Source organism: Chrysemys picta, chromosome 22 (assembly GCF_011386835.1).
Source record: "Chrysemys picta bellii isolate R12L10 chromosome 22, ASM1138683v2, whole genome shotgun sequence".
Taxonomy (NCBI): domain Eukaryota; kingdom Metazoa; phylum Chordata; order Testudines; family Emydidae; genus Chrysemys; species Chrysemys picta.
This window is the reverse complement of record NC_088812.1, coordinates 23,026,743-23,039,558: the sequence shown is the minus strand read 5'-3', so window position 1 is coordinate 23,039,558 and position 12,816 is coordinate 23,026,743. Positions and strand designations below refer to the sequence as shown.

General features: G+C 62.5%; 1 protein-coding gene across 1 annotated transcript; it reads right to left on the bottom strand.

Moving 5' to 3' along the window:
• Positions 1-6,596: 6,596 nt before the first annotated feature.
• On the bottom strand, positions 6,597-12,638 carry LOC135977147 (syntaxin-binding protein 2-like). Its single transcript, XM_065576422.1, has 7 exons — positions 12,517-12,638; positions 12,046-12,184; positions 11,385-11,491; positions 10,839-10,928; positions 8,386-8,663; positions 7,317-7,474; positions 6,597-6,766 (listed from the first exon to the last, which is right to left on the bottom strand). The coding sequence occupies exons 1-7, from the start codon at positions 12,562-12,564 to the stop codon at positions 6,687-6,689; spliced, it is 900 nt and encodes a 299-aa protein (XP_065432494.1). The 5' UTR covers positions 12,565-12,638; the 3' UTR covers positions 6,597-6,686.
• Positions 12,639-12,816: the final 178 nt, after the last annotated feature.

The following is a 12,816-nucleotide window of genomic DNA, read 5'->3' as shown; positions in this document are numbered from 1 at the left end:
GGAAAACTCTATCATATGGCTAGAATACCTACACCTCCTTTCCTTTTACATTCCCCAAACTCCATCATAGAAATGCCAGCGCTCAGTTTGACCATGTTTGTGGAAATATACAAAATGGTTCTCACTCTCATATGTTATCCCGACAGCTTTGAAGCTATCATGACACCTTTGCTTTAATACATGCTACGGTTTACGCAATAATTTTGATGATTTCTATTGAACTAATCAATACTTGAAACATTATTTTGAATATGAATGCTACATTCAAGTTACATGGAAAAGTGCTACAGAGAGGGCAGACGAAGAATTTTTGTGGGACAGTGGTGTAGTCATGCAGGATTTACATACTGCTTGCTATTTGAACTGAGATTTATAGCTCAAGCACTGGGGTAATAGTTTAAGTCAGTGGCTCTCAACCTTTCCAGACTACTGGACCCCTTTCAGGAGTCTGATTTGTCTTGTGTACCCCAAGTTTCACCTCACTTAAAAACTACTTGCTTACAAAATCAGACATAAAAATACAAAAGTGTCACAGCCACACTATTATTGAAAAATTGCTGACTGTCTAATTTTTGCCATATAATTATAAAATAAATCAATTGGAATAAAAATATTGTACTTACATGTCAGTGTATGATATATAGAGCAGTATAAACAAGTCATTGTATGAAATTTTAGTTTGTACTGACTTCACTAGTGCTTTTTATGTAGCCTGTTGTAAAACTAGGCAAATATCTAGAGGAGTTGATGTACCCCTTGGAAGACCTCGGCGTACCTCCAGTGTACACGTACCCCTGGTTGAGAACCACTTACGTGATTCTCAAGTGGAGGGACTGAGAACAGCCCAAGGAAAGGTTACAATTTTATTATTTTCTGTTTGTTTATTTTGGGTAAAGGAAACAGAACAAAAGTAAAGCAAAACCAGGAGCGCCAAATTGGAGAGTGACAAATTAGGACAGAAGCATGAACGCCAGAACTGTCTGGCTGAGCAGGAAGCCAAAGAGTGTGAACACCAAAACTGGGAAGCAGGAGCCCAGGAGAGGGAGGCAGAAAAGCAACAGCAAGAGGAAGCACACTGACGGGCTGTGGAAGCAGAAGCAGCCGCACACCAATGATCTGTGGCCCTTCCTTCGCCACCAGGCTCAGTGTCACCTTCCTCACAGCTTGACTAAATGTTGAGCTGTAACCTTCAGAAGGATCCATTGCAAAGGTTCCCTGGACTAAAAAAGAGAGGGGCAAAGAGCCCCAAATGATCTCTTTCACCTAGGGTTACCATACCTCCTCTTTTTCCCGGACATGTCCGGCTTTTCGGCACTCAAACCCCCGTCCGGGGGGAATTGCCAAAAAGCCGAACATGTCCGGGAAAATGGCGGCTCTGCTCCTCCCCTGACTCTTCGGCTCTGTTTAAGAGCCGAGCTGCCCGAGCGCTATGGGCTTCAGGCAGCCCCCTTGCCTCCGGACCCCAGCCGCCAGCCGGGCACTTCCCCTCCCGGGCTCTGGCGGCGCAGGGTCCGGAGGCATGGGGGCTGCCCGAAGCCAGTAGCGCTGGGGCAGCTCGGCTCTTAAACAGAGCCGAAGAGTCAGGGGAGGAGCAGAGCCTCCAGCCGTGGCGGCTCTGCTCCTCCCCGACTCTTCGGCTCTGTTTAAGAGCCGAGCGCTACGGGCTTTGGGCAGCCCCCATGCCTCCGGACCCTGCGCCGCCGGAGCCCGGGAGGGGAAGTGCCCGGCTGGGGGCACAGGGTCCAGAGGCAAGGGGGCTGCCCGAAGCCCAAGCGCTACCGGCTTCACGGTTTGCCAGGCAGCCTCCAGACCCTGCGCCCCTGGCTGGGCGCTTCCCCTCCCGGGCTCCAGCTGCGCTGCGGAAGCGCTGGCTGGGGGCGCAGAGTCTGGGGGCTGCCCGGAAAACCGTGAAGCCGGTAGCACTGGGGCAGCCCTTTCCCCGTGGCTGGGAGTGGGAGGGGGGAGGGGGCGGAGTTAGGGCGGCGAAGGGGCGGAGTTGGGGCGGGGGTGGGGAAATGGGCGGGGCCAGGGCCCGTGGAGGGTACTCTTTTTTTATTTAATAGATATGGTAACCCTAGCAGAGCCCAGCCCAGACTCAGTGCCTGCGGGGAGCAAGGTCACAACATACGGTCAGCATGGACTCTGCAGGGGAAGCTCCCTCTCCTGGGGGAAGCCCTGGCGTCCAGGGGGCACTGAGGAAGCTCAGTGCAGACCAGGCCCTCTAAGGCCCCACAACCGCCCACATGACCTTGCGTTGGGGAAGCAGAAAGGGGGAGCAGAGGAACCATAGTTATGGCCCGTGGCGCTATACAGACATGGCCCAGGTGACCTGGTCATGGAGGCTAGGGGGTGGGGAGGGGGCTGTCCACTTGGCGCCCCACCCCACCCCTCCACCCACAGCAGGGAGGGAGCTCCTGGCAGCAGGACAAGGGTGTGTGGGGAGGGCAGGGGAGATGGTGCAGCCCTGGAGTCAGAACTCCTGGGTTCTATCTCCAGCTCTGGGTGGGGAGTGGAGTCTACAGGTTAAAGAGCAAGGGGTGCTGGGAGCCAGGACTCTTGGATTTTCTACCACTATCTCGCTGCACAACCCGGGGTCAGCCCCTGCCCCTCTCTGTGCCCTGCCCTTTTAGTTCAGGTGGTGAGTGGACTCTGCCATCTCCCTAATGCGGTTGCCAGGGGGTCCAGTCACTGCCTCCCCACCCTGGATCACCCCAGCCTCAGTCTGACTGAGGAGTCTGGGATGATGGGGCGGCTGCCCGAGGGAAGGGCACAAGACAGGCACCTTCCGTCTCCAACTCTCTGTAGAAGGAAGGACTTTGGGGGGAGGGGGAAGGCTGGAGTGGCCTCATCCCCCCAAGGGGTGCTGGGTCTGACTGAGACATCTGCAGATGTGGGCGCTGTTTGGGGAAGCATTTCCCTGCCCCTCTGTTGTCTATCCCCGCCCCTTCACTCCCCTCCCTTGGCCGGTGCACAGCCCGCACCCACTGGGTCCTGCACTGTCCATCTCCCCTCCCCGCCCCGCTTCCCTGTGTCTCCAAAGGGGGGATGCTGACCCCTGGCTGGGCCATGTCTGTATTTAGGGCCCCCTGTGCCTGGCGCCAGGTGACTTTGTGGGTGGCTCAGTGACACCTGCGCAGAGCTTGAGCACCTCTTCCCACAGCCCCTCAACTGTTCCCCCCACCTCCCGCCCCCCAGTGCAGTTCCCCCTTCATGTCCTGGGGGCAGGTCCCTTAAGCTGCATTCCCAGACCTAGACCTCAAACCTCAGCCCCCCACTGATCAATGCCGGTGGGGGCCTGGGGCCTCGAGGCCAGAGCCAGCAGAGGGGAGACGGACTGGGCCACGGAGTTCCTCTGTCCCTGTCCTGCCTGATATGGGGCCCTGGCTTGCGTGCAGACATCTGGAGCTGGGCAGAACCACATGGCCTCTTCCCCTCCCCACGCCCGGTTGCAGGAAGACTGCACTGGCGGCTGATACAGGCAGCTGCTTCTCTGGGGCTCCTCCCTGCAGCCTCCAGCCCGGGGAGCCTGTCACGGACTCACAGGTCGGGCCCATTCTTGGCCCCATGCGGTCCGTGGGGGGAACCCCTTTCAGTGTGACAGCCCTTCTCGGGGGTCCACTCTCTCTTGGGGGTTAAGCCCCTCCACCTCCTAGAGCCGCACCTCTCGGAGCCTTAGCACACCTGTTTCTCGCCGTGGGCCCCCTCAGGGAGTCCACTCGCTCTGGACCCCCAGGGCCTCCACTCCCCAGAGGGAATAATACAACCTTGATCTCTAGACTGGAGTGACAGATTCTGGGCATCTGATATCACCTCTCCCAAGCCCCGCCTCTGTCCATTGTCTTCTCTCCATGTAAACAGAGTCGCTTGGGCCTCCTCTCCTCTGTCCTCTGGCCCCCTCTGGCTGGAACCGGCTGGTTAGGTCACTGGGTCCTCACTCTGCAGCCCATTGTCCGTCCACCGGCCAGAACCGGCTGCAGCTCCTAAGCTGGTCCTCTGGGTCACCAGGTCACCGGTCGCTGGGGTATCCATCCTCCAGGCCATCAGCTGGGGCCCCAAGTTCTCTCTCCGGTCCTCTGCAACAACAAACTCCCTCTCCCCTCACCTTGTTAAACCAGTAACACCCAGGGAAACTGAGTCCCACCCCCTTCGCATGCAAACCATTGAAACTCCACAGAAAACAAGAAAACTCCCCACTTCGTCACAGCATAGCACAGCTCACAGGCCTGAAGCCTCCCTCCCACCTTGTGGGGTGCACGACTATGTGCCCCTGGGGCACCAAGGGAGCAGGGGATGGGCTGGGAGAGGGCAGGAGGGGCCATGGCCTGAGCACAGGTTGAGAGGAGAAGTTAGACAACCCGAAACCCTCATGAGTCATGGGTCTGATCCCCCGCCACGGTCACCTCTGGTCTGGGCCCTGATCCCCCATACCCCTCCAGGACCTGGGGCAGGTCCTTGACCTGGCACTGGTCTCTCACTGTCTCCAGCTGGTGGGGGGGTGGGGTGGGGTTGCTGATGGCGCTAACCCCCATGCCCAGTGACTACAGAGGCAGGGCAAGTCTCCGAGCTGAGCCGGCGAGCAGGCTGCGGGAAGGGTAGGAGAATGGGGCTCTCACAGCCCCTCCTTGTCTCCTTTCACCCTCCGGGGGGGGAGGGGTTTGGGGACACTGTCACTGCACCCCCAGCTGCTGGCACAGGCTAGAGGGTGCCAGAGGGGAGGCCTGGCCTGGCTGGCGGGAGGAGCCTACAGCAGCTGCTTACACAATGCAGGTGCCAGCGCAGGAACGGGGCCCCAAGGGCTGGGGGCCAGCAGCAGCCGGGGTAGCGGGACCCTGGGCAGCTCTAGGCACAAGAGCATGGAGGAGGTGGGGGTTGGGGCAAAGGCCAGGCCCTAGAGGGGGAGCAAGGAGGCAGGTGTTCTGTCCCAGATCTGAGCGGGAAGCGGGGGCTAGTGCTTAGAGCGGGAGCTGGGACGCAGGGGGCTGGGTTCCAGCGCTGATTATGGGAGGGGCAGGGGCTGGGTGGGTATGACTCCCTGTGGGGGCCAGCCTGGGGGCTGGGCCCTGGTGCTCGCTCAGTGCCTGCCCCAACCCCACACTTGATGGGGACCCTATAGCTGCTTCGGGGGACTCCTGGGGCTCCCTGCTGGTCCCTCTGGCACACGGACCAGGGGGCAGAACAAGTGAGTCGGGGCAGCGGGAACTGTGTAGGTTCTGGGGCACGGCTGGGTGAGCCAGCAGTGTACCAGCAGGGGGCGTCCACAGGCCAGAGCAGAGCTGCCCCCAGGCCCTGGTCCAACACTCCAGCTACTGCCCCACCCTCCTCCTGGAGGCAGAAGGTTGGGAGGGGGCAGGGCTGGCCGGGTGACTCGGAGCCAGGGACCTGGAGCAGGGCCAGAGGGGGAGCTGGGGAGATCCCGCTCCCTGGCACCATGGGCCCTCAGCCTTACACCCCGCCCCGTCCCCTCCCTTCCCCTCCCCCGCCTGTGAACAGCAGCAAAGGCCTCGGCCAGCCTTTGGCATCGCACTTTCCTGGCCCAGGAACAAGCCCAGTAGGGCAGGAGCAGGGGCAGGGGCAGGGCCAGCACTGACTGTGTGATAATGGGGTGGGAGGCTCAGAGCAGAGAAAACACAGACACAGACACAGACACACACACAGAGTCCTCTTTACCACCCTGGGAGGTCACTCCTGGTAAATGAGGTCACTGCTTTACCTGGGGTCACTCCTGCCAGCGCTTGCCCCAGCACAGCCCGGCTGGCGGGCAAGAGGGAGGGGACCTCTAGGGCCCGTGGGATGCAGGGGGTGAGGCTTGGCTCAGGGCTTGGTCAGCCCCACGGGGGCTGGAGCTGGCTGCCTCAGCTGGAGCTGGGGCTCCAGGTGCCCAGGGGGTGGCTCTGATACCCAGGGAAAGGCACTGGGGAGGTGTTTGCCACTGGGCAGGGGCATTTGATCCAGGCCCATCGGGGCAGCAAGCCCGTCCTGCGCGGTCCTAGATGCAGCCTGGCTCTGCCCTGCTGCTGCTGCCCAACCCTGGACACGCCTCCTGTGCAGCCCTGGCTCCACTCCCACTTACTTGGGCACCTGACTGCAACTCCTCCTAGGACCCCTCCCCCCTTCTGGAGCCGAGGTTCCCACCGAGAGGCCAGGGTGCCAGGCTGTGCTGGGAGGGGTGCAGGGAGCCAGGGCTGGGCCAGCACCCCAAGGCGGTAAAGGGGGATGAGATGGGGGCAGAAGGGGGGTTCTCTTTAACCCTTTGCAGACTGGACAGACACAGCCTGGGGCTCAGTGGCTGGATCACATCCCCCCCAAAGCCAGTTGCTGGTAGCAGCCTCTGTGCGCCCCCCATCGCTGGCAGAGGGGTGACAGGAGGGGGAGGGGCTGTGCCTTGGGTCCCAGGGAGGGGAGTTAGGAATGGCTGAGGCTGTACATAACGGCGTCTGACTCTTCCCCTATCGCATCAGTGGGGCGGTGGCCATGGGGCACAGAGGGCCACAACCCTAGACGGGAGCCTGGCCTGCCCCCTGCCCCAACAGCCAAGCAGCCTGGGGGTCCCGTCCCCTCTCCCGTCCCTCCCCAAGAACTGACAGCGCTGCCAAGAGTAGGGGGGAAGGTGCTTTATTGCAAAGAGCAGGTGGCTCTGGGGGCAGCGAGCTGTGGGGGGCAGAGTCTCTGCGGGGAGGGGGCTGCTTCTAGACCTCCTCAGGGGCCTTCCGGTTGAGGGTTTGGACGTCATCCAGGAAGCTCTTGGGGGTCAGGATGTGACTGGAACCTGGAGGGGAGAGAGGTGGTTGGCAGCAGTGGGCACAGTGGGGCGGGCATGAGGCTGGCATCACCATCTCCCCCATCCTTGCAGCTGGACCCTGCTCTAGTGCAGGGGGGAGGGGCTGTCTCCTGCCCCCCATGGCCTGGTACCGCACCCCTAGTGCCGCTGTACCCTGCATGGCCAGGCAAGAATCCACTCGCTGACAGCGTTCCTCACCCTTGGGTCTTAGAGGGGTGTGTGCAGGGGGTGAGCCATATCCCTATGGGTGTTACTGGGGGTGTCTGACTGGACCCCCACACATGGTCCCTGGGCAAGGAGAGGCCTGGGGAGCCAGGGACTAGGAGATCAGGTGTCTAGATACAGGCCATGCGTGGCTGAGGCAGGTGGGGCAAGCACATCTGTTCCCAGGCCCCCGGGTGCGGGAGGACAGAGGGTGGCAGGGGCGCCCTGTGGGTGCTAGGCAGGCAGTTCTAGGGTCTCCCCCTCCCAGGGGGTCCCGACTGTCCCTGACCTGGGCATTCCAGCCGCCTCTCCCCCCAGGACTCGCCCCACTCACCGATCACCACCTCCCACTCGCCCTCGGTGGCCCGGGTCACTTCGTAGGCGCAGCGCATCTCAGACATGGTCACCCCACCCAGCACGTAGATGATGAGGCGCGGGCCCGTCCGGTACTCGGCTGCTGGCTTGCCCTTGTGCCAATGCCCAAAGCGGGTGCTGGGGGAGAGAGGAGCAGTGTGGATACCAGGGGCTGGCTGAGGTAAGGCCAGGCAGAGAGGTGGGCACTGCCCGAAGTGGGGGCTGGGGGGAGAAGGGCTGTGTGGATACCAGGGGCTCGCTGAGGGAATGCCAGGCGGAGGGGTGGGCACTGCCCAAAGTGGGAGCTGGGGAGTAAAGGGACTGTGTGGATACCAGGGGCTCGCTGAGGGAAGGCCAGGCGGAGGGGTGGGCACTGCCCAAAGTGGGGGCTGGGGAGTAAAGGGACTGTGTGGATACCAGGGGCTCGCTGAGGGAATGCCAGGCAGAGAGGTGGGCACTGCCCGAAGTGGGGGCTGGGGAGTAAAGGGACTGTGTGGATACCAGGGGCTCGCTGAGGGAATGCCAGGCGGAGGGGTGGGCACTGCCCAAAGTGGGGGCTGGGGGGTAAAGGGACTGTGTGGATACCAGGGGCTCGCTGAGGGAAGGCCAGGTGGAGGGATGGGCACTGGCCGAAGTGGGGACTGGGAGGAGAGAGGGGCAGTGTGGATACCAGGGGCTGGCTGAGGTAAGGCCAGCTGGAAGGGCAGGGCCTGGAGGGGGATGGGGGGCAGGCCCTGCCCAAGGCAGTGGGACAGGAGTCCCAAAGGAGGCAAGAGGGAGTAGGGGAGGGAGGCACCTGCCCTGGGCTGGGGGTGCTGTCTAAAGCTCAGCCAGTCCCTCTCCTCCATCCTGGGCCCTGGTGTGTTGAGGGACTGCTGGGGTGTGGGGGACATGGTGAGAGGGGTCCAGGGCTCCAGGCTCTTGGACACCCCCTCCCCCGTAGAGGGCAGGGTCCTGGCCATGCACTCCCAGGCACAGAGGCTCCTACACCCGGGGGGTGGGGGGGTGTCAGGGCTCTACCCCCACAGCCCAGCCAGGCTCAGCCTTACCTGACAGCAGCCTGGGAGCTGGTGGTGGGGACCGGGTCTGACATGAAGGGGACAGCAGCCTGGGAGCTGGTGGTGGGGACCGGGTCTGACATGAAGGGGACAGCAGCCTGGGAGCTGGTGGAGGGGACCGGGTCTGATATGAAGGGGACAGCAGCCTGGGAGCTGGTGGAAGGGACCGGGTCTGATATGAAGGGGACAGCAGCCTGGGAGCTGGTGGTGGGGACCGGGTCTGATATGAAGGGCCACAGTTTGTTGTCCAATTTCTTCTCAATGATGTCCTGGCGGGGGGAGGGGGGAAGAGGACAGGTCAGCAGGGGCCAAGCAGCAGGAACCTTGGACCTGGTGGCCAAGCCAGGCCCCATTGGGGGGAGGGGCTGGGACGGCTCCTCCCTGAATGATTGACAGTCCCTGGGGGAGCAGCCTGGGGCCCCCTTTCTGGGGGCATGGGAAGCCAGCAAAAAGCACGTTGACTCCTTCCGTGATGCCCCCCCATCTCCCCACCTCCCCTTCAGCTGCTCAGTGCCCTGCTGTGAACTCCCCACCCATCCACCGTTATGGGGAGGGCAGAGACCTCCTGAAGCCAGATCCAGGGCCCCTCACTTGGGGGAGGAGGGAGGCAGGGGGCTGCCCTCAGTGCCCCTTCCCTGCTGCGGGCAGATCCAGGCCCTGCCTCTTGCCCCATGAGGTGTGTCCCAGCCATGCAGCGGGCCCAGGCTATGATACATCCTAATACCACATAATAGGGGCTTTTACATTAATCCGCTGCGTTGACTTGTACCGGGAGGCTTAAGGCCTGTCGAGCTGCGGCTAGCGCGGGGGGTGGGGGTGGGGGGTTGGATTAGGCACAGGATTGAGGCTACCTCAACTGCCTGCCCCAAAATCCCACAGGAGGAACCATCACAGTGCTGGAGTAGGGGACTGGGAGCCTCTCTCGGGTGGGGGGGTTAATTCTTGGCCTGGAGGAGCCCCAAGCCAGTAGGCTGAAGGCAACTAAATGTGCCCCCCACCGCCTTGAAGAGTGCCCCACAGGGCAGGGCGATGAGGGGCTCAGCCCCCAGCAAGCAATGGGGGAAGGAGCGACCATGTCACCTCTCACAAGCTAAGCAGGTTTGGGCCCAGGCAGCGCTTGGATAGGAGACCTCTAAGGAAAAGCCAGCGGGTGCTGGGGGGTGCTAGTGAGTCACCAGAGGGTGCTTTATGTCCCCAGTGCGGCGCTAGGGGGCGCTGTACTGCCAGGAGCGGGCAGAGGGCCCAGTAGGAGGTGCTCTCCCCTGGCAGTCAGTGCTGGCCCCAGCGCGGTGCTAGGGGGCGCTGTCCTGCAGGGAGCGGGCGGAGGGCTCAGCAGGGGGTGCTCTCCCCGGTCAGTCAGTGCCCAGTACTGTGCTGCAGGAGTTCGTCCTTTAGATGAACGTCAAACAGCTGCTCCTCACTGGAGGTTAGGCCATGGACCCTGCCGGCCATTCAGATTCCAGTGCCTGTCATGACAGTGGGCTGCCTGGATCCCCTGCACTTCCAGCCCCGCACGCTGATCACCTCCTGCCCTAGACTCTCGGGCAGTGCTGCTGTGCGGCTGTTAACAGCTGCCTGCCGCTCCTCAGGAAGAATTCAGCCCCAGTGAGGGACCCCTGTATAAACCGCCTGCCCCACCCCAGAGGTGGCAGCATCTCAGCACCGGGTAAGACAACTGCCTGCACTCGTGTCTATGATCTAAGACCCCTAAGGATGGCAGCAGCAGAGGACTTTCTGATGAGCCCCTCACATGGCTAGATCCCTGCACGGATACAAAAATGTGGATGCGCATCAGCCCGCGATCCACTAGCCGTCTGTATCCGCATCCTCATGGGTAGCAGCAAGGGGGGGAAGGGGTCTTGCTTGGAAGAGGCAGCGCGAGGGTGGGGCTTGGGGGTAAGGGGCAGCGTGGAGGGGGTGGGGGCTTGGGGGAAGGGGCAGCGTGGAGGGGGCAGGGTCTAGAGGAGAATGGGTAGCGCGGGGGCGGGGTCTCAAGAAGGGGCAGCGTGGAGGGGGTGGGGGCTGGGGGGAGGGGTTTCTCATCATGTGATGCTCCTGAGGGGTCACAAGCGCCGGTACACGGCAGCAGCAGAGCATGTTGCATCACCGTGGGGTGCTGCCCGGAAGCTGGTGGGGACGCTGGTGCTGCTCAGCGTGGCAAGGCGAGTGGGTGTCGGGCAGCCCTGACTCCGACCTGTCGCCCAGCCACTGGCTGCTGGCCGGCGGCCCCGAGCGCGCTGTGCCCCCCAGGCTGCCTGAGCCGGATGCCGCGGGCCAGGCACTGCTGGGGAGTAGAGCCCGACCCGGTTGTATCTGCAACCCATCGACTATCCGCAGAAATGGTGCACGGATATGCAGGGCTCCACACATGGCTGACCCCAAACCAGCCCCTCCCTCTTGGGCCCAGCCTGCCAGGTGTGACCCCCACCCCCAAGGCCTGGTACCTCCATGACGTCCTGGAGCCTGGGGGTCCAGCGGGAGAGCAGGTAGGTGGACTCCGGCCGCACCTTCCTCTCGGGTCGCAGCTGCCCCCTCTGGGGGAGGAAGGGAGAGTGGGTGAGAGGCAGCAGGGAGGGGATGCGGGATGGGAATGGGGGCAGACAGGGAGAGCGCAGCCTACCTGAGTCGCTCCAGCCGGGCTGGCAGGGGAGGGGCAGAGAAAAGAACAGAATGGATCACTGAGAGAGAGAGAGGAGGGGAGAGCGACTGATGGGAGAACAGTCGCATGGCCACCCCATGCAGTGGTCACCAGCTCCAGCTCCCAGCGATCTCAGGTCCTGACCCCCAGGGTCCTCTGCAGGGCAGAAAAGGTCACCCCAGATGGGGAGTAACTCGGGGGTCACCCTCATAGGGGGAGGGCGTCACCACACTGTATGGGGCAGAGGCCACCTCTGTGCTGGGAGTAGTCACTGCCATGGAGGGCAGCCCCAGGTTGGCCTGGGCTCCCCGGCCATGGGTACAGCTGCTGGCCCCTGGCCCCAGTCCCTTACCCCAGGCATGACGGAGAAGTCCAGGAAGTCCGTGTTCTCGATGATGCCGCTCAGCTGCTGGATGTTGGCACACTGGATCAGTTTGTCGCGGTTCACCATGCTCACACCTGCATGGGGAGAGACAGGTCAGCGCCAGCACCCCTGGGACGCACTCACAGCCCAGGCACATTCAGTCCGTGGCTCAGGAGTCCTAGTTCCCTGATCAAACCCTGAGATCCTGCTCTTCCCACCCCTCCCAGAGCTGGGGGTAGAACCCAGGAGTCCTGGCTCCCAGCCCCCCTCTAACCCACTAGACCCCACGCAGTTAATGACTGAATTTAGGTTCTTGATGCTCTTCCCTCCCTCCAGAGGTTCTCTCGGGCGCTGGGGGCAGGGGTCTCTCTAGCGCCCCCTGGCAGTGCAGAGGGAGTCCCCCTCCCCCGATCTGGGCTCCCCCATCTGCAGCCAGTCAGGTACAGTGTCGGAGCCGAGGCCTGGGTCCTTAAGGCTGCGAGGCCTTGAGCTGGAGGGACGGCAACCCCCCAAACCATTTACTGCTGCTTAGTGCAGAGGGGGAGGCCTGGCAACTCCACAGCGCCCCCTGGCCAGGCAACTGGGCAGCCAGAGGAGCCACATGAGGGCACCCTGGCCTGGGCAATGGGCTGCAGGCCTGTGGCGTTACCGTTCTTCAGGAGGATGTAGAGCAGGATGATGCGGATCTTGTCGTAGGCCTGCACGCTGGGGTCCAGCAGGACGGGCAGGATGATCTTCATCGGGTCCCTGATCACCTTCCCGTCCACGTCCGTCCCCATGGCCAGGTCCTGGGGGGGAGGGGGGCGCACACACAAGGCCCAGGTCAGGCTGCTCCGCTTCCTCCTGCCCCGCAGCAGGATGGGAGACGCAATGGCCCCACGACCCACAGGTCGCCTACCCCCTGTGCCAGGGCCCCCTCCTCCCCGGGGTCAGCTCCCCCTGGGGTGAGCAACGGGCCCCCAGGGAGTAACCCGAGCCCCATGTCCCCCTTCTGCACCCGCAGTGCTACATGGGGGGGCTGGCCCTGGCTCCAGCGAGCCTGAGGCTCTGAGACCCCTTTCTCTGGGCTGAGTCCATGAGCCAGACTCTGCCCCAAGACAGGCTCTGCCCACAGACCCACCTGCTCCACGCTGCACAGCTTCTCCACCGTCCCTTTGAAGTGCCGCATGCAGTGCTCGGCCAGGTTCAGGTGCGTGGAGTACTGCGGGGAGAGACCGGGACAGAGGGGAGTTTACTGCGGCACTGCATCACCGGCTGGTCCAGAGCACCCCCAGCCCCCCAGGAGGGCCCCTTGGCCAGAGGAGCAGCCCCAATCGGCTGTGTAAGCCGAGTATATAGGGATTGTTTTGCCCAGCACTGAAGTGCAGCCACCTCTGGGATGGAGTGGGGCAGCTGGAGGGGAGGATCAGGAGGAGGGAGC

Excerpts from the sequence above, each read along its gene's own strand:
- LOC135977147 (XM_065576422.1), bottom strand. The coding sequence starts at position 12,564 with ATGCGGCACTTCAAAGGGACGGTGGAGAAGCTGTGCAGCGTGGAGCAG. Across the intron at positions 10,929-11,384 it reads ACTTCTCCGTCATGCCTGGG|AGGGGGCAGCTGCGACCCGA; the intron begins GTAAGGGACTGG and ends TTCCTCCCCCAG. Across the intron at positions 6,767-7,316 it reads CGAGTGGGAGGTGGTGATCG|GTTCCAGTCACATCCTGACC; the intron begins GTGAGTGGGGCG and ends TCTCCCCTCCAG.